General features: G+C 47.7%; 1 protein-coding gene across 2 annotated transcripts in view; it reads right to left on the bottom strand.

Moving 5' to 3' along the window:
- Window positions 1-17688, bottom strand: part of alms1 (ALMS1 centrosome and basal body associated protein) — a 39120-nt gene extending 21432 nt beyond the window's left edge. For both annotated transcript variants that reach the window (XM_063183568.1, XM_063183569.1), the window contains exons 1-10: window positions 17452-17688; window positions 15896-16064; window positions 15332-15449; window positions 12729-15000; window positions 12265-12424; window positions 8290-9387; window positions 7796-7905; window positions 1757-2491; window positions 774-1344; window positions 51-176 (exon numbers count right to left, since the gene is read on the bottom strand). In XM_063183568.1, coding sequence (XP_063039638.1) covers window positions 51-176; window positions 774-1344; window positions 1757-2491; window positions 7796-7905; window positions 8290-9387; window positions 12265-12424; window positions 12729-15000; window positions 15332-15449; window positions 15896-16064; window positions 17452-17499 — 5407 coding nt within the window. In that variant the 5' untranslated portion in view covers window positions 17500-17688. The remainder of the gene's footprint in view (window positions 1-50; window positions 177-773; window positions 1345-1756; window positions 2492-7795; window positions 7906-8289; window positions 9388-12264; window positions 12425-12728; window positions 15001-15331; window positions 15450-15895; window positions 16065-17451) is intronic.
- Between the last annotated feature and the right edge of the window lie 25 nt (window positions 17689-17713).

The following is a 17713-nucleotide window of genomic DNA, read 5'->3' as shown; positions in this document are numbered from 1 at the left end:
CGTGCGTGCGTGCGTGCGTGCGTGCGTGCGTGCGTGCGCGTTTGTGTTACCTGTGTGAGTGCTCTCGATGGTGGTGTCGGAGCGCTCTGAGGAGGGTAGGGTGCTGTCTGTCTTTGGCATGAAGAAGAGCTCAGAACTGCCATGTGGTTTATATGGCAACAGTGTCGGGGGAGCCACTGCAGAAACAGGAACATAAGGGGTCCACTTCAATATCTAATCTCCCGTCCCCCCCTTGTGCTTAGGGCCCTCGTGACGACGTCGCAAGACATCAAGGTTAATTCGATATCTCACGAAAGCGCAATTCAAAGGTCACTTTCTCATTCGCAATCAGAATGTTTCATGGGGAAAGGTCCCCCACAAGTTGTTGTGCCTCGGCTGACAGCAGGGAGACTTATTTGTTTTCTCCAGACAAGCGGGACATCAGCGAAGCACGAGGTCATGAGCGCAAGGCCAGGAAGGGAGATTAGATAATGAGATGGACTCAAGAACTCATTTTTGGCACTCTACAGCCTTGTTTACATGCATGTGAATAATGTTCATCAATCCGATTCTAATTTTTAATTGTGCTTACACAAAATGTGTATAAGTAGGCAACCAAAGGGCCCAAGTGGATAAAAAAAGGTATGCTAAAAAGTTACCAAAATACCTGCACGTGTAAATGGGGTCTATGACGACAACAACAACAACAACAACAGGCACAAGCTAGCTAGAAGAAAACAGGAGAGCTAAGACATGATGACGGCAGCTCATGATCACAGTACTTGTGGTCTTACCAGGTGCGTAAACTGACAGAGGGCGTGGCGAGGGCCCGGTCAGCCTCTGCGGTGGAGTGAAGGATTGTGGGCATCGACCGGGCTCCACAGAACGTATTACACTGGTCATAGATTGCTCGGAGGCAGCGGGCCTTAGTGCAGTACTAATGGAGTTTAGCTGTCCAATCTCCATGTTAGGGAGTGACGCCGATTCCTGATTGGCCAACTGAGCAACGTCCTCTGACTGACGATACTGGGCATCGACAGAGGGCCTTCTCTGCCAACTTGCAGACGAAATGGCGTCAGTGTGTAGAGCACCCGACAACATCCTGCTGTCGTTGTGAGCCTCCAATGAGCTGCCTCCAAGAGCCGATGTCTTGTCCACTGCTGCTGCTGCGGCGGCGGCGTCCTTGGCTCTGGGCTTGGGGGAGAGGGTGAGCTGCAGCTGAGTGGACGCGTGGCGGGGGGGCGGGAGAAGAGTAGTGGTGGCCACTGACTGGTTGTCCCAGTGCCCCTCGGTGACCTCATGATGTGACCTCTCCTGACCTTTCACCCTGACCTCCGCCCTCCTCATCTCTTCCTCCTCCTCCACCTGACAACAGAGAGCAGGCATGTTATACGGAGCACAGTGTTACGCATTTCTACCTGGCCACTGCATTTCTACCTAGGGACACCAAACAGACACACACATGCTGACACACAGGCAGGCAAGCAGGGAGGGAGGCAGGCAGGCAGACAGACAGACAGACAGACACACACACACACACACACACACACACACACACACACACACACACACACACACACACACACACACACACACACACATGTAGAGTCAACCAGGGAGCCAGTTTGCCATCTCTTGCTCTTGTTTATATATGATACATTATAATTATTTTATGCATGAGTGATGGAATGGGTAGCCTGTGATGGCAACAAGACAAGACAAGACAAATTTCCCTCTGAGGACAATCAAGTAAAACTCTCCACTCAACTCTACTCACCTCCCGCTCTGCTCCGAGTCGAGATGCCTCTACGCCGGGAGTGTGTGTGGGCGTGAGTGAGGAAGCGTGGGTGATCGAATGTTGGGAGAGAGACAAAGCCGAATCGTCATGATGGTGGTGGTGGTGGTGCGAGTGATGGTCCGAGAGCGAGAGGCTGCGGTCGGACTCTGTGTCCGATTGCGAGGGGGTGTGCGTCTGCAGCAGCAGCGTCCCCATCCTCTGGGTCTGGGTCTGGGTGCTCACGCTGGTGGTACTCTCCGCCTGCAGCAGCAGTCCTCTGTGGGGAGGCAGCACAGGGGAGGAGCGCGAGGGCGGGGAGGGGGAGCGGCGGGAGGTGGCGATGGTGATGGAGGTGAGGTGCGGGGATGGAGACAGCGAGCGATGGGAAGTGGCTGACGAGGAAGGTGGAGGAGGGAGGTGGAGCGCGTGGCCCTCTCTCTGGGCGATCTCTTCTACGCGGGCCTCCAGGCTTGGGCGGAGGGAGAGCGCAGTCTGCTGTGATGATGGGGGATAAGATGGTGTTGTAGTGCCAGAAGCTCCGCGCGACTCCAGTAGGGTCCGAGCGGCGGCACGTTGCAGCTGGTCAGACAGCCGCTCCTCTGCGCTGCGTAGGGCACGGAAGCCTTCCACATGCTGGGAGGAGGCGGGCGGTGGGGGTAGGAGCGGGGCAGAGGAGGATAGTCCCACTCCCAGACTGGAGGGGGCACTGCCATCGGAGTCTGTGCTGTACTGGGACTAGAAGAGAAGGGGTGGGGAGAATAAGACTGAGAAAAAGAGTCCAGATAAAAATTATAGAAACAAATGGGAAGTGCAGAATTGTTGGCTTGACGGACAAAATACTTTTATGAGTAAAATGAGAAAAGGAGAATAATTAAAAAAAAAAAATAAATAAAAAAATCCTGAATAAGGATGAAAGCCCAACGCATGGTAAATAAAGAAAAAAGCTTTTCAAGGTCGTTTTTATCAGGAAGATGCATTTCCACCAGTCAAACCGTAATAGTTTTACTAAATTCTGGTTACAGTGAGCAGGAAAAACAGCACCTGCACTCTGGTATCACTTCAATGTCGTACTTGAAACCCTAACAGAAGTGATACCAAAAATAGTGTATTACCTAGGGCTATGTCGAATTTATATTGTGATATCAGTGTTTCCCATACATTGAGGAAACTATGGCGGCCCGCCATAGTTTACGAAAATGTTAAAAAAAAAAAAAAAAAAAAAAATTTTTTTTTTTTTTTTTTTTAAACGATTTCCGTTTTTGTTCAAAACGATTTGAACTACGAATTCCTTCGCATTTTCCTCCTGGAGTAAATACATCCTATAGAGAAAACCACAAGTGCTTGAAAGACAGGGATCAAAAGCCTAGTCAAGTTGTTGTAGTTAACTTGGGTTTGGGAGCAATATAAAAAACCTTCAGAGAAGGGACAGTTGGGATGAGTTTACTAACACTCCCTAGGCTTTGTTTTACAGTTGTAATGAGTTAGGTGACAGGCCTTCATTGACACAGCAGAGGAGACATCGGGCTGCATATAGAAATGAATGTGTAATGAATGTAAATATAGACATAAATGTGTAATGTGTTATTCAGCCCTTTTATGGGAGGAATTTGGAAAAACTGGCCCTGTGACCAGCACCCCTCATATAGAATGTGTGGGGGTAAAGGCATAGCCTACCCTCTAAGACCCTTTTTGTCTATGCGTTAACAATTTCACAGTGCTCTTAAATTCTTATCTCTGCTCCTATTTTGTTTTATTATTGTTTTCATTACATAGACCCCTGCATGAGGGACGAATGAAACTGTGTTGTAAACAGAAATGATTCACTGTACTGCATTTTTTGACAATGACAATGTACTACTATTATACATGTCATGGGTAAAATCTTATGTAGCCTTATTTCTCAAAATATAAATGGCTGAAATGTAGGCCCAGGCCTATAGTTTCTCCATGCGCCAATGTCATACTGTAATCATTTGTTTTGCCGTTTTGCATTTACGCTGCGTGAATACAACCCCCCTCCCCCCAAAAAAAAGGCCCACGTGAGAAGACCCCCCCCCCCCCCCGAAAAAAAAACCTGCTGCCCCCATAGTTTCCGACATTTCTGTGGGAAACACTGAATATCAATATTGCTGTCAAACCATTGTAAATTTCATAATATTGATACTGCCAAAAGTTTGCTAAGCGCAATTCATTCCCCTCCACTTGAGTTATTGCGAGCACAGAGCAGACTTGCTCCTGAACACTCATGCAGAATACCACTGTGTGCTCCTCTATGGCTCTCCTCACACTGCTGAAGGGAGGGAAGATTGTTTAGTACAATTATTTCTCTTTAAAAGAAATACAGGCTAAAAAAATGTGATATCAATTTTGACTGAAATAATTGTGATATTGACTTTTTCTCATAATCGAGCAGCCCTATGTACCATACACACATTTTCTGGAAAAAAAAATCTACTTTGAGGCAAGACTGCTAAGTACTATGAAGTGGAAATAAGCAGGCCAGACCAACAGAGTTCAGTTGAGTTCACCAAGGACTGATTCCAGCCTATGGTCTCTGTCTCTCTGTCTCAGCTAAATTACCATACACTACGATGCACAAAGGGACAGGTTTTGTTTCATAAAAGCGATTCAGTTTGAACTGATTCATTTGTTTCTCATGAGTGCCTTCAGTGTGCCCTCACATGACTCTCCTGATCTCCACTCCCTTGATCTCACCTCTCCTCTATCTAGAGCCCAACTGCCAAATGCTCAACGGAATCAGTCAGGCGCTACCTCTACAGAGTGTTTGGCCTTAAAGGGACAGTTTGGTCAATTTCAACATGCAGTTGTAATGCTCACACTACCCTGGACTTGTCAGTGCCTGAGATTTTTTTTCTTCTTCTTCAGCCGTTTCCGAGATCCTGGTCATTGTAATGGGGGCAGCTCTTTGTTTACATTTCAAAAAAACATTTGTATTTATTCCCAAAAACATCCAAAAGGTTATAAAACATCAGCAGACAACTAGCAAACAGCAGTACCTTTTGGGAAAATATTTGGAGTTGGCCTATATTTCATTTTTTAAAAATGTAAACAAACGCTGCCCCCATTAGAATTGCTCATATCTCGGAAAGGGCTGAGCCGAAAAATGTGGCATCACCAGGTACTGACAAGTCAAGGGTAGCGTGAGCAATACAGCTGCATGTTGAAATTGACCAAACTGTCCCTTTAATGTCAAGGAGTGAGTGGCCTTTCAGCAGACACAAACACACACACAGTTGTCTTAGCTATGACTCTCTCTCTCTCTCTCTCTCTCTCTCTCTCTCTCTCTCTCTCTCTCTCTCTCTCTCTCTCTCTCTCTCAATGGGCAAACAAGGCAATGTTTTACTTTTGACAACTTCGTTAGGAGTTTAAGAGTCATCTTGGAAGAGTTATGCCAATATTTGCATGCTGGGCTGTGGCTAACTGTCAGATATTTTATCAGTTAGCGACCAGCGTGTCCCTAGCAATGGCTGAGTGAGATACCAAAGAACACAACACATATCAAATCTACACTACACTGTCCTATACCCATGCGCCAGGACTACACATGACCCTAGATTTAGCAAAATCCAAGAAAAATGTGTTTATGCTGTATGTCAGTGTTCCTATCATGTGACAATACTTAGAATGTCGGATGTGTGTTGTGAAAAAATGCTGCGGTTCATTGCTGTTTACTAGTGTCCGCACCCCGTCCAGCTGATAGTCACATCCTCTTTCTGCTGAAAAAAAGTCTGCTGAACTTGTGACCTCACATTCATATTCATCACAAACACACACCAGGGCTTGACATTAACTTTTTCACTTGCCTGCCACTGTGGCTAGTGGTTTTCCCGAGTCACTAGCCATCCAGCTATTCTACAAGCCACAATTTTGAAATGACTATCTCTTCATCGTGACACTGTGCATCTAACCTCAGAAGATGAGGTGCTACACAAGAAGATGACTGCATAGCTTTCCACATGGAAATAAATCAAACAAATAGGAACTGAGTAACTGAGCTTTTTCTTGAACTTAAATGCACAATAGGGATGCAAATTATCGATTAATTCATTAATCATTAGTTGATAGCCTTATCGATCGACTTACGATTAATTGATAAGCGGCGTTTTGCCCCCGAAATCTCAATGTTTCTCGAAAAAAAACCTACCAAATCTAAAAATTTTCATTAAAAATTGAGAGAAAATACCACATTTAAATGAATTCTATTTCAATTCTTTAATCATAAGGTGATTTAAATATTCCCACTGTTCACATCCCTCTTCACACACACTCTTCACATGCCCATTTCACCTGGGTCTCTTGTCAGTTGAATTGTCGATTAATAGCGATTAATGTTTTTTAATCGATTAATGCATTGATCGATTAAAGTCGATTAATCGATTAATCGTTTGCATCCCTAATGCACAATAACAATTGATACACCAGGGGCAAAGTGCAGAATATAGGCTTTTCTAATAGAGTGTCATACCACAGAATAAGCTACCTGCCAAATTGGCTAGTGACACTGAAATTGTTACCAGCCACAGCCAAGTTTTACCAGCATTTTTCCGGTTGGCAGGTGCCAGTGTCAAGCCCTGACACACACACACACACACACACACACACACACACACACACACACACACACACACACACACACACACACACACACACACACACACATACACACACACACACACTTTCAAATAACCCTTCCTGTCTATCCATTCCATGTAATAGTGTGATGATGAAACTGGAAACATTACACTCTTTATTGTGCAATTGATGACGGGTACTGTGTCTGAGAGGAGACCAGAAGAGTACTTCAAAACGGCTCGTCTACTTGGCAAGTTCAGAGTGCGTAGATCCTATGCACATGCAGGGTTGCCAGATTGGGCGGTTTCCCGTCGAATTGGGCTACTTATGATGGCCGTCTACGGGTAAAAATGGCACTTGGGAGGGTTTTTTTGTGTTCATTTTTGGCCATAGAAATCAATAGAATTAGGCAGGATTTAGTGCTTCCAGGCGGGTTTTGAGCATTGTTTGGGCTGGAAATCATCAGTCTCATCTGGCAACCCTGCGCACATGTTGTAACACCACAAACCACAGCAGAACCACACAAAGGAACAGGCAGGAAGCAACTGCAAACGTCTTAGTCTCATTGTGTTCATTGTCAGCTGAAACACATAGCGAAGTAGAGGAAGGAAGGAACTTAGAGCAGCAGCTGTCACACACACACTCTCACATGAGCATAGCATCACGCATGACAGGTCAGAGAGGAACACACAAAACACACACGCTGGTGGTTACCTTTCTGAGTCAAGAAGAGCAACGCAGAGACCAATCTGTTAGCACTGATAACAGAACTACACCGTCAACACTGTCACAACTGGAAAGCACACAGCTACACAGTTCTTTTCAAGGCCATATGAATGTAGCTGCACAAATACAAAGACTAGGCTAAGCTTTTGAAAAGAAGGTCAAAGATATTCACTTGGAGGTGGTCTTCCTGTAATTAATAGTACATGATTATAACTTTCATAATTTATCTGGTTACACAAAAACCTCAAAAGTTACTCAGGGCTTCCAGGTCATTCCATGTCAAATCAGGCACTTTTTGGGCCAGAGCGGCACAGATTTCATTGAAACTTGTGTGCCTTTCAGTGACAAGGTCACAGCACATAAATGCATACTGAAGTTTCATTCAAAACTGTGCTGGTCAGGCCCAAAAGTGTCCGATTTTATATGGAACTACCCTACAGTGAAGTTAGTAAAACTATGCATGATAAGCATATATGCATGATAAATTAAACTCGTGTTTTGAACTCAGATTAATGTTAGGTCTTCAAATGCAGTCTAAAACTTTTGACTGGGCCCGGGACAAAAACATCTGAAAGGCCCCCCCCCCTCACAATGCATGCGATGCTATGAGAACCCAATTCTGGGCCCCCTCTCTCCCTGGGCCCGGGACAATGAACCCCGTTGTCCACCTCTGTCAGCATCCCTGCGTGTGTGTGTGTGTGTGTGTGTCTGAGCCAATACCTTGGTGTGCTGCAGCAGCTCCCTCTTGATCTCATCTATCCTCTGCCGGTCCTCCGTATTCAGGTTCAGGGGTTCACAGACCCTACCAGAAGCCTTCAGCAGAATCCACTCTGTCACAACACAACAGCAATACTTCAGGGCTCAGAAGATCCACAACAGCAATAGCATATTTCTATAATTGTATCCATAATATGACAGAGTTGAATTAGGAGTTCCATATCAAATCATATGGTGAATATTTGACATTCATCATATATTTTTATTATGGTTCAATGCTTTGTCTTTGCCTTGTTTTATTTATAATGTGTTGTGCTCCGTAGCGATAGTGACGTGGGGTTATTATAATACTTTGAAAGAAAGAAATAAAAGAAACATCTGTGCCTACAACTACAACTGTAACTGCATGGACTTGAGGAAATGATGCATGCTTGAAAGGTTGCATGTTTAGTTTACATAGACCCACTCAACCAGGAAGTGAGTTGTGCTTGGCTTACCCCTGGCTCTGCTCTCATCCGTGTCCGTTGTGCTGGCCCGGCTGGTTACCATGGATACGGGAGACTCTTCCTGCAGCAGCCTGGCGACCCGAGCACCCAGAGAGCCGTGACTGAACTCGCTGCCGTCACTCACGCTCGCAACCTCCGCCTCCGTTGCAGCACTGTGGGCGGGGCTAGGCTCTTCTTGGCCAACCGCTGTGGTTTCTGCCTCTTCGTCCTCTTCCTGGTCCATAGGGGACGGGGCGTTAGCATTAAGGGCGGGGACTTGCGTGATTGGTTGAAGCGCAGGCGGTGGTGCTGCTGCCCTGTCAGGATCAGTGGCACCTTCAGGCTCCGCCCTTCTGACCGATTCTCTTATACCGGGGACGCCTGATAGGTCGGCTGAGGTTGTGGGCGGGGTGAACGTTGCTCCTAGCAGCGCTCTGGTTGGATCAGAGGACAGGGACGCAGAGCTGTCCTTCAACATGGAGTCGGACGAGGACCTCCCCCACAGCACGCCCCCCGAAGAGCTCAAGGAGGCATTCTGGAACGCGGGATCCTCCATCTTCCTCCGCAGCGACTGGAGCAACGAGGAGTCCGAGCCCGTGGAGGTGGTGAGAGAGGACCTGAGTGAGATCACGCTCTCGGCCCGGCCCAGCAGCTGCCGGATCTCCTGCAGGGTCCTAGAGCCCACCAGCCAGTCCTCGCCCGGCGGCTGCGGCTGCGGCTGGTGTAGTTGATCCCGTCTGGGGCTTCTCTGAGCTAGCTGGGAAGCCTGTGCTTCCCTCGCGCCCCCCTGAGAGGCCTCCTCTCTGGTGCTGGGCTGAACCAGAGGTGCTGCAGCCAGCCCCGACTCCAGCCCTGCCCCTGAGGAGGCCATGTGGTGTGGGGCTGCCGCCGCTGCTGTCATCGATGTGGGCAGGGAGAGGAACGGTGCAGGGAGCGCGACGGGGGATTCTGGAGGGGTGCGAGAGAAGCTCCTGGACATGCGGACGCTACCCTGGCTGGCGGGTCGGTCGGGGTCGGAGAGGTGCACCATGGGCCGGCCGGTGCTGAGGGGTATGGAGCCGCTGGAGCCCTGGGAGAGGGCCGAGAACTCCCCTTTGTCTGGGCTCTCACCTGACACAGACAGGGAGACAAATGGAGAAAAAGAGAGCAGATGAACAAAACGACTCATGGGAGATTTAGTTTGCTTTGTACCAGTGGTTTTCAATCTTTTCTGAGCCACTCGCACGACGCAATTTTAGCCATGATAAAAATCTCATAGCACACCACCAACTGAAAATGTTAACCAAAAAAGTATTTTGCCCACATTAGCCGCAGTGGTTCCGCAGCGCAGTGGTTAAACGGTGCTGCTTTACACTGCAGTCAAAATAGCTTCACAAAGAGATACGTCAGATATGACAGATATGCAGCATGAAGGCAGTGTAGCGAGATGATGATGACATGAGAATTAGTACATGTCAGTCAAGGCTTTCTCAGACACAGGTGAGGTGAGGAAAGGAAAGATCAGACCAAACAATTTACAATGGGAGACTCAATCAATGTCTTTACAGTCAAAACATTTTCAACACAAGTGGCAGTTCAAAGGAAAACTGAAACGTTTGTCAGAACAAGGACGAACGTTTTGTGGTGGAAAAGGCCAGAATGTTGCAACAACCCGGTTAGGTCATTTCAGATGGCAATGGGATGAGTAGTTCAATAATGGGAGCCAGAAATGCCTGACATTTCAACTACAGCACAACTACAGCAGCAAAACCTGAATGGCCACGCAATTAGGGCGGAATTCTCCCGTTTTACGTGCGCACCTTTTATGCGCTTTCATCCTGCGCGCATTCTCCCCTCTGAAATATTACCACACCCCTCGCACTTAACTCCGAAAAACAGTGCATAGCCCAACATGGGCGTGATACAGTATATGCTAAATGGGGGGATGGGTCTTTGCCAAGTTGATCAGTTGTGGCTACAAAGAAACTATGAAGCATGGATTTTGAGATCAACCATGTGAAAACCTCGGCAATCCATTGAAAGCCAAAACTGAACTTTAACTTTGAATTTAAAACCATGTGGGAAAAATTGTTGTGCAAAAGCATTTCAGAATCTAACCTACGCTCCTTTTCACAAACACAAGGCAAGTAGTGAAGGTGAGATAATGAGATGGAAACACGATATGTGTCCCATTCGCGGGAACTGTAGCTCTGCGTTTTGGAGCACAGCAACAGGTTGATTGAAATAATAAACATGATGAAACGTTTTGTTAAAAAATGGAGTTTGGCGTGTTGCCTAGACAATTCCGGAAATTAAAAACTGATTTAAAATGCTGATCATTGCCTCTTCATTCCCACAGTAACAAACGCATTGTATTTGCTGACTTTGAAAAGCACTTCTCCGCTTCTCTGTACAGCAACGTGACATTAATATCATTGGAAATATGTGGATCTCAGCTGTCCGTCAGCATATGACACTTACATGCATGCTGAAGAATGAACAAGGAAATCGATCGTCATGAAAAACCGGAGACTTTATATTCTGTCGCAGACATGGGAATTGGGCATGCAATGCCAAGTCAGAGACCTGAAGCGAAATGCCAAAGACATGCTCCGATATGTAGGCCTACCTTTCTACATTTAACTGTAATGAGATTCAGGGAATATTTTAAGCCTTACAAAAACAGATAGGACAACCTGTAGCCTATCTCAGTAGGTTGTGGCTTTGTATGTCGGGCATCAGTTCAGAAAGTTTAATAGCCTTCATGCACATATGCACAAGTTCCAATAAATCGCAAAAGTTGAGGAGTTGTAATAAAAAACCTTTTACTTAACCTCTTGGCTACAAAATAGTAAAAATTGTGAAGGTTGTTTTTGAATATGCATACTTTGGTTGGCTGTCTGGGCGACTGGAACAGCGGTCTTTCGTCTGACAAGCCTTGTTCACTTGCGCATGGTGCAACGAGGTGTTTTAGGTTTTGGTTACCATCCGTGGGCACAACATGATGATTATCATACTGATTAATTAATTACTTGCTTTTGTTTGTAAGTTCGCCGATATGAGAACATGCTCTGGGCAGCTGGTCATATTTTGTCACAGTTAATATGTGGAACTGTGAATGAATTTCGATTTGGACCCACGCTGACGGTAAGTAACATCAACAAAGCAGCATAGGCCTACCGTGTAACATGTTCAAAATGCGAGCCAAGCGAGTATCAAATGCAATATTACATTTTACCTCATAGTGGCGCTTGACCTTACTTCAGCCCTTTGGTGTGCGTAAAGGGAAAAGCGCGCAAGTGGACGGGAGAATATGCTTAGGATTGATTTACATGAGGAACTCCCTGATTTTGGCCTGTGCGCAACTGGTGAAATCCTGCGTAGGCCCCGCTAAATCACTGACTTGAGTAAGAGCGAAGGCGCTGTTGCATGCTTTTTTTTTTTACTTAAGTGGGTGGGAGAATACAGCCCTTAGGCTCTCAACAACCTATCCTGACAAAAGAAAAACAGACGTTACAAAAGTCAAGGCTATTAACACCTGCTCCAAAGGTATTCTCTGTGTGACACCACGGAGGTGCTCTGACCTTAACATGATAAAAGAGGAAGCGATGCTCCTTAACAGCACTTATCAGTCTGTCACAGCTATTAACACCTTCCAGCTTCCACCGTTCTAAACCACGCACTTGCTTTGTATGCCAAGAAACATTATTTGCACACATTTTTGACCACTGTGAAAAACCCTGTAACACAGCCGCCCGTCTTTCAACTTGTGCTGTTCAATTCACAAAAGTAGTGTACGAATTAGCATGGATCTAGTTTCCATCAACTCTTGCCTTGAAAAATTTTGCTGTAACTACCATGGTAACAAAGTATGAACTCTCAAGTTGTTTTTAGTTTCAAAACATTATCTATTTGGACATTTGGCCTTCTTCAATGAAACACAGTCCAAGGAACTAAAAATATTGTGGGACATCATTCCTTGTCAATTTGCATGCCATTGGCCCCTACCTTCAGACGCCTGGGTGCTCTTGGTGGGAGTTCCTGTGGAGCCTTTAATGGTGCACAAGTCGGTTGGAGAGAATTCTGGCTCTCTGATTGGGCCTCTGGGAGCGAAGGGGGTCAGTATGGTGGAAGGTGATTGGTTGATTCCCAGGTTTTTAAGATACAACTGTAACAAACGAGTAAAACAATTTTTTTTTGTTACATCGGTAAATTGTAAATTAAACTACAACCAAGCCATATACCAGTAGGCTACATATTTCATATGGGCATAAATAGACCATGTGGAGACTAATAACTGTTCACATGTATTACTGATGTTTAATAAATCAGAATTTTTGATACAAATTAAGAACACCAATATACACAGTGTGGCCAAAAAGAAGTCGGCACCAAAAAATTGTCAACTGGCCCAAAAAACAGGGTAGAAACTTTTTTTTGGCCAGGCTATGATAAGGAGACGGAAGCCATACCGGGATCCTGTCTTCGATGTTCAGCTCACGTTCTCTGTTGGGCGTAGACGGTATGGAGGTCCAGTATGGAGCATAGTTATCCACCTCCAGACTCACCACTGAGGACGCCCCACCTAGAGAAGCCCTAGTCATGCTGCCCTCGCCAAGGAAACTGTCCAGCGGGCTATTGCCCGTGTCGCGGGTGGATGACACGTCACTGAAGTGTCCCATGGTGATGACACGGGACCTCTGCTGACCGTTCTGATTGTAAGCCTCCTCGGCCTCTCCCAGTGGGCCAACCTCCTCCCTGCTGGCCGCTGGATCTTCGGCCTGGGCTGCTGCTGTGATGTCTTCAGGGCGCGCCGCAGTGCCCTGGTGCTGGATGGAGGTGACAACGGTGCCGAGGGAGGAGGAGTAGGAGTGAGAACGTCCAGCAGGAGAGACGAGTCCCGCAGTGCCTGTGCCTCCTCCACTCCCACCTCCTCCTCCACCTCCTCCTCCACCACCACCACCTCCACCTCCAGCTACAACTCCTCCTGCACCAGCTGCTCCAGCCTCTCCTCCAACACTCCCTTCTGCCCCAGAATCCTCCCTGGGTTGGGAGTACGGAGCGAGAAGGTTCTGACTGCCCGATCCTCCAAGCTCTGCCATCGACGTAACAACGTTAGCGTTAACGCTGCTTCTTTGTTGTTGAGTGTTCACATCCTCGTCGGATCCTTGCAGCTCCAGCTCATTGCCGAACGCCCTGTTGCTGCTCTGGTTGGCGCGCCAGGCGTCCACCTTCTGCACGTAGCTCAGGCTGGGCAGGCTGCCAACCTCGCTGCCCGTCAGCAACCCCCGAGACATGATGCTGCTGCTGCTGCCGACCTCCGCGGCCCCAACAGGTGGGGTGGTGCTGGTTCGGGTACGGGATGCAGCTTGTGTTTGTACTACTAAGGCGTCTGTGCCAGGCAGCACCGGCGACTGTGAGGGTGGTGGGGAGTACGAGGAGGACGCCCCGGCCCCGACCAGCATCTCCGCTCTGGCCCGGCCGGACAGGGGCAAGACGGAGGGTGTGGACTGGAAAGCAGGGTGCGGCTGGGAAGTCAGGAAGGAGGCGTCGACCCCCATCTGGTTCCCCGACTGCCACAGCAGCCGCTCGCGGTGGCTCCGCTCCACGGCGAAGTTGGACGGGGTCTGCAGCACAACAGGCCTGCCAGTTGCTGACCCTACTACACCTCCTCCTCCTCCTACGGGCTGCGGTTCGGGTGGAGAGCCGTCCTCTGGGCTGGTGCGAGGACTCCGAGGTCCGGGGAAAGACATGCGGCTCTCGGACAGCAGCTGCGAGCGCAGGGCGTCAGTGGTGGCGTCGGGGCGACTGCCCGCGGAGCGGAAGGTGATGTTGCTGATGTCGGACGCGCGGCTGCCTAGTCCACGTCCAGAGACGCTAACGTTGGAGAGGTTTGGGGAATCCAACTGCTGAGAGGACAACGAGCGATTCGCAGCGCGCCTGTCTGTTCTGATGTTGCTGCTGGCGGTCGGGGGAGCAGGTTGTGGAGGGGAGACGGAGGCGTCGCCCTGAGGGCACTCTCGGACCCCCGCCGGCGGGTTTCTAGAAGGTTCCTCTTCTGTGCTGCCGCCCGAGCTGGACCTCAGGAAGATGTCACTTGAGGCGGAGCGTACCAACGACGTTGCGGAGGGGCCGGTCTGAAACAGGGACGAGGGTCTCTGAGTCGGCGCCATTGGTTGATTGTTAGCGTTGGAGTCAGTTCCATTCCAGCTGTGCCCCGATTGGCCGGGAGTGCCGTCAGTCTGCTTGTGGGCGAGCTCCAGTTGGCTGAAAACTGTGTCGGAGGCGGAAGAAACGGCACTGCTGCTGCTGACCACACCCACGTCCTTCTCCAGCATCTCCAGCAAAGTGCGTGCCGGAATGCTACTGTTCAAAAACGACCCATCATCATCTTCCTCCTCCTCATCCTTTTCCTCTCTCCCCCTTGGAGCGCTCCTCTCCTCACCCTCCTCCTCCTCCCCTTCCCCTCGCCTCCCGTAGCCTTGGTCCTCAGCGCTGTCTCTCTCCACCTCGCTCTCGCGGCCCGGTGTGACCTGGTAACGGTCGCCGGGGGACATGCTGTGCTGAGAGAGGGAGCAGCTGCTGCCTTCCTGGTCTGCCTGCTCCAGAGGATGCTGGGAGAGAGACTCGTGGCTGATGGCGGTGCTGTGCGCTGAGGGTGGCGCGGCACCAAAGTCAGTGGCGCCCCCCACCAGGGGCAGCATGGAGAGGCGCTCCGAGAAGGCGGAATAGTCAGGTGACGCCCTGTGAGAAAAAACAGACGACATGATGTATTGCTAGTAAGCTAATTTAGCTTTTATTTGTTTCTTGAGGTAAGATGGTTAGCATAAAGCCTATATGATTAGGACACAGGGAAAATTCGGAGGGTATATAATGACGGTTATATTTCAAAACAAAACATACAATGGGTACAGAACATACAACAGAAATACAAAATTATAAATAAAATGGTCTGCAGATTACAGCACACTGCAAAGTTTTATCATATTATTCTGTGAATCTTCATTGACCATTAGTGTGATGATGTAATGATGCAATGATTATTTCACATTGTATGGATGTGTATGCAACGTACCTCAAAGGAGCAAATTCTAGATCTGTTTGCTGGAAGAGTGTTGTGTCTGAAAAGGACCTTCCGCTTTTCACAGGCAGGAGACTCAGCATGGGAGACATCTGACTGTCATTCTGGAATTCTGACACACACACACACACACACACACACACACACACACACACACACACACACATACACACACTATGTAAGCAGCAAGCATGAGCACAAATGAAATCAAATGTAAGCCAGCTGTAATACTGGACACCGTGAATGTAATATCTGCCAACATCAATCAATCAATCTTGTTTCGCTCCAAAAAACCAATACCTACTGGTAAATAAAATTGCCCAAATAGTCGCTGTAGAAGAAAAGTGTCTTTTACTCCGCACAACTTGCAAATATACAAATATATTGTCATTTAGAGCATGCACTTGCCAAAAGTGTCCAAACAAGAATATGGATGGATATACAGTATCGTAATCCTGAATAATTATTTGGTGGAACAACAACGATGTAAAAACAAAATTACATTCATTCAGACTGCTAAATTGGTGCTGCTGGATGATTTGTGTCTGAACAGCGTACCTAGCTGCAGTGAGGGGGTCTGGTGAGCAGGAGGAAGATGCAGCCCCCTGGTTCCTGCCCCTGCCCCTGCCCCTGCCTGGCTGCTCGGGGCGCCATGTGGGGTGACCTCCTGAGGAGGCAGCTGGCTGCTGTCCTCCTCTGCAGGCAGCTGGTACCACTCATCCAGAGTCTGATTATGACACAATTTGAGAGAGAGAGAGAGAGAGAGAGAGAGAGAGAGAGAGAGAGAGAGAGAGAGAGAGAGAGAGAGAGAGAGAGAGAGAGAGAGAGAGAGAGAGAGAGAGAGAGAGAGAATAAGTAACAAACCCCATCACTAAGGTATGTTATAACCAGTCAAGGACAAAATTCAGTTTCCCATAACGATAGCTAGGCAACACAAATATTAGCTATGAAATACGAATGATTTCGAATGTATGCACATTTTCTCTACTTGAAGGTTATGAGTTGCAGAGCAAAGTTTTCAAGCTTTCCTCTAGCAGCCATGGGTAAGCGGTTAGGCCGTCAGACTTGTAGCCCAAAGGTTGCTGATTCGACTCCCATCCCGCCAGGTTGGTGGAGGAGTAATTAACCAGTGCTCTCCCCCATCCTCCACCCTGACTGAGGTACCCTGAGTATGGTACCCTCCCGTCGCACACTGCTCCCTTGGGGCACCATTGGGGGCTGCCCCCTTCCACGGATGAGGCATTAAATGCAATTTCGTTGTGTGCAGTGAACACTAATGTGCTGTGGAGTGCTGAGTCACAATGAGATTCCAAGGTGGGTTTCAATTTCTTTCACTTTCACTTACTTCCTGCGCCTGCGCTTTGACAGGTCAACACGGAATTATACAATGCCTTAGTAAGAAAACGAAAGAGAAAGTAATAACTGCCTATACTTTAGACCGGATTTGGAACGTCCCATCATATTCTAGTAGGTTCTGGTATGCGCAGGACCTGTTTTAATATCTTCAAAAGGAATAGAGATTCAGTAGGCGAGTTTAAAGATGGAGTTTCATCAATCCGAATGGTCGGCCCTTTCCAAATCTATGCAACTAATAACATGGTAAGTAAACGCAGAGAAAGACAATCTAACTGTGAAGACTGTGGTGTCCTTTTCAGCTTCTGTCAAACGGTCGGGTACACGTCAACAGCTTTTACGATGTTCAACTTGTACAAAAACAACCACATCGTCAGACTGTGTCTGAATTAGCTTGAGTAGCTAAATAACCCACTGTGTCCAAATAACAAAGTGTTGTTTGATTTTCACAGTGACTAATAAATAAACATAACCATTCTTCTAATTTAGTATGGACACTGTTGGCGCTTTGTGCTGCATTGAAATGATAAAGCACGATGGATCATCGGCTCAAGATCATCACTGATGTATCTTGAATACCACTTGTTGATCATAACTTGGCTAATGTTAGCATTTTAGTATAACATCGTCTTGTGTTCCAACATATCCGTCCCATCTGGGTCTCACTCGTCACCTCAACCTCAGAAGAAATGCAAACATCGTAGGAGATCACAAGTCAATTCTAATGTTAGCCTTTATCCATATATTTTCGAAAAACTTACTCTGTTTATGCTCATCCCATCTCTGGGAGATTCCTCTTCGGGCTCCATGTTACTTAGCACTGTTGTGCGCGTGCGCACTTCACCGTTGGTAACTAAGTACCGTTGCTAAGATGCAGTGGATCCTGGGCGGAAACTTGGGCGGGAGACTCCAAAATTTCGTTTATCATTTGCCCCTAAAGGTTGGGAAGACAGTGGCTAAAACAAGAAGCTGCTGGCTCTTTGTGAAGTCGTGGAAAGCTGTTTTACACCTTGTCATGGGGAA

This window comes from Engraulis encrasicolus, chromosome 19 (genome assembly GCF_034702125.1).
Source record: "Engraulis encrasicolus isolate BLACKSEA-1 chromosome 19, IST_EnEncr_1.0, whole genome shotgun sequence".
In the NCBI taxonomy this organism is placed as follows: domain Eukaryota; kingdom Metazoa; phylum Chordata; class Actinopteri; order Clupeiformes; family Engraulidae; genus Engraulis; species Engraulis encrasicolus.
Note: the sequence above shows the minus strand (reverse complement) of the source record. Positions and strands in the feature narration are given on the sequence as shown.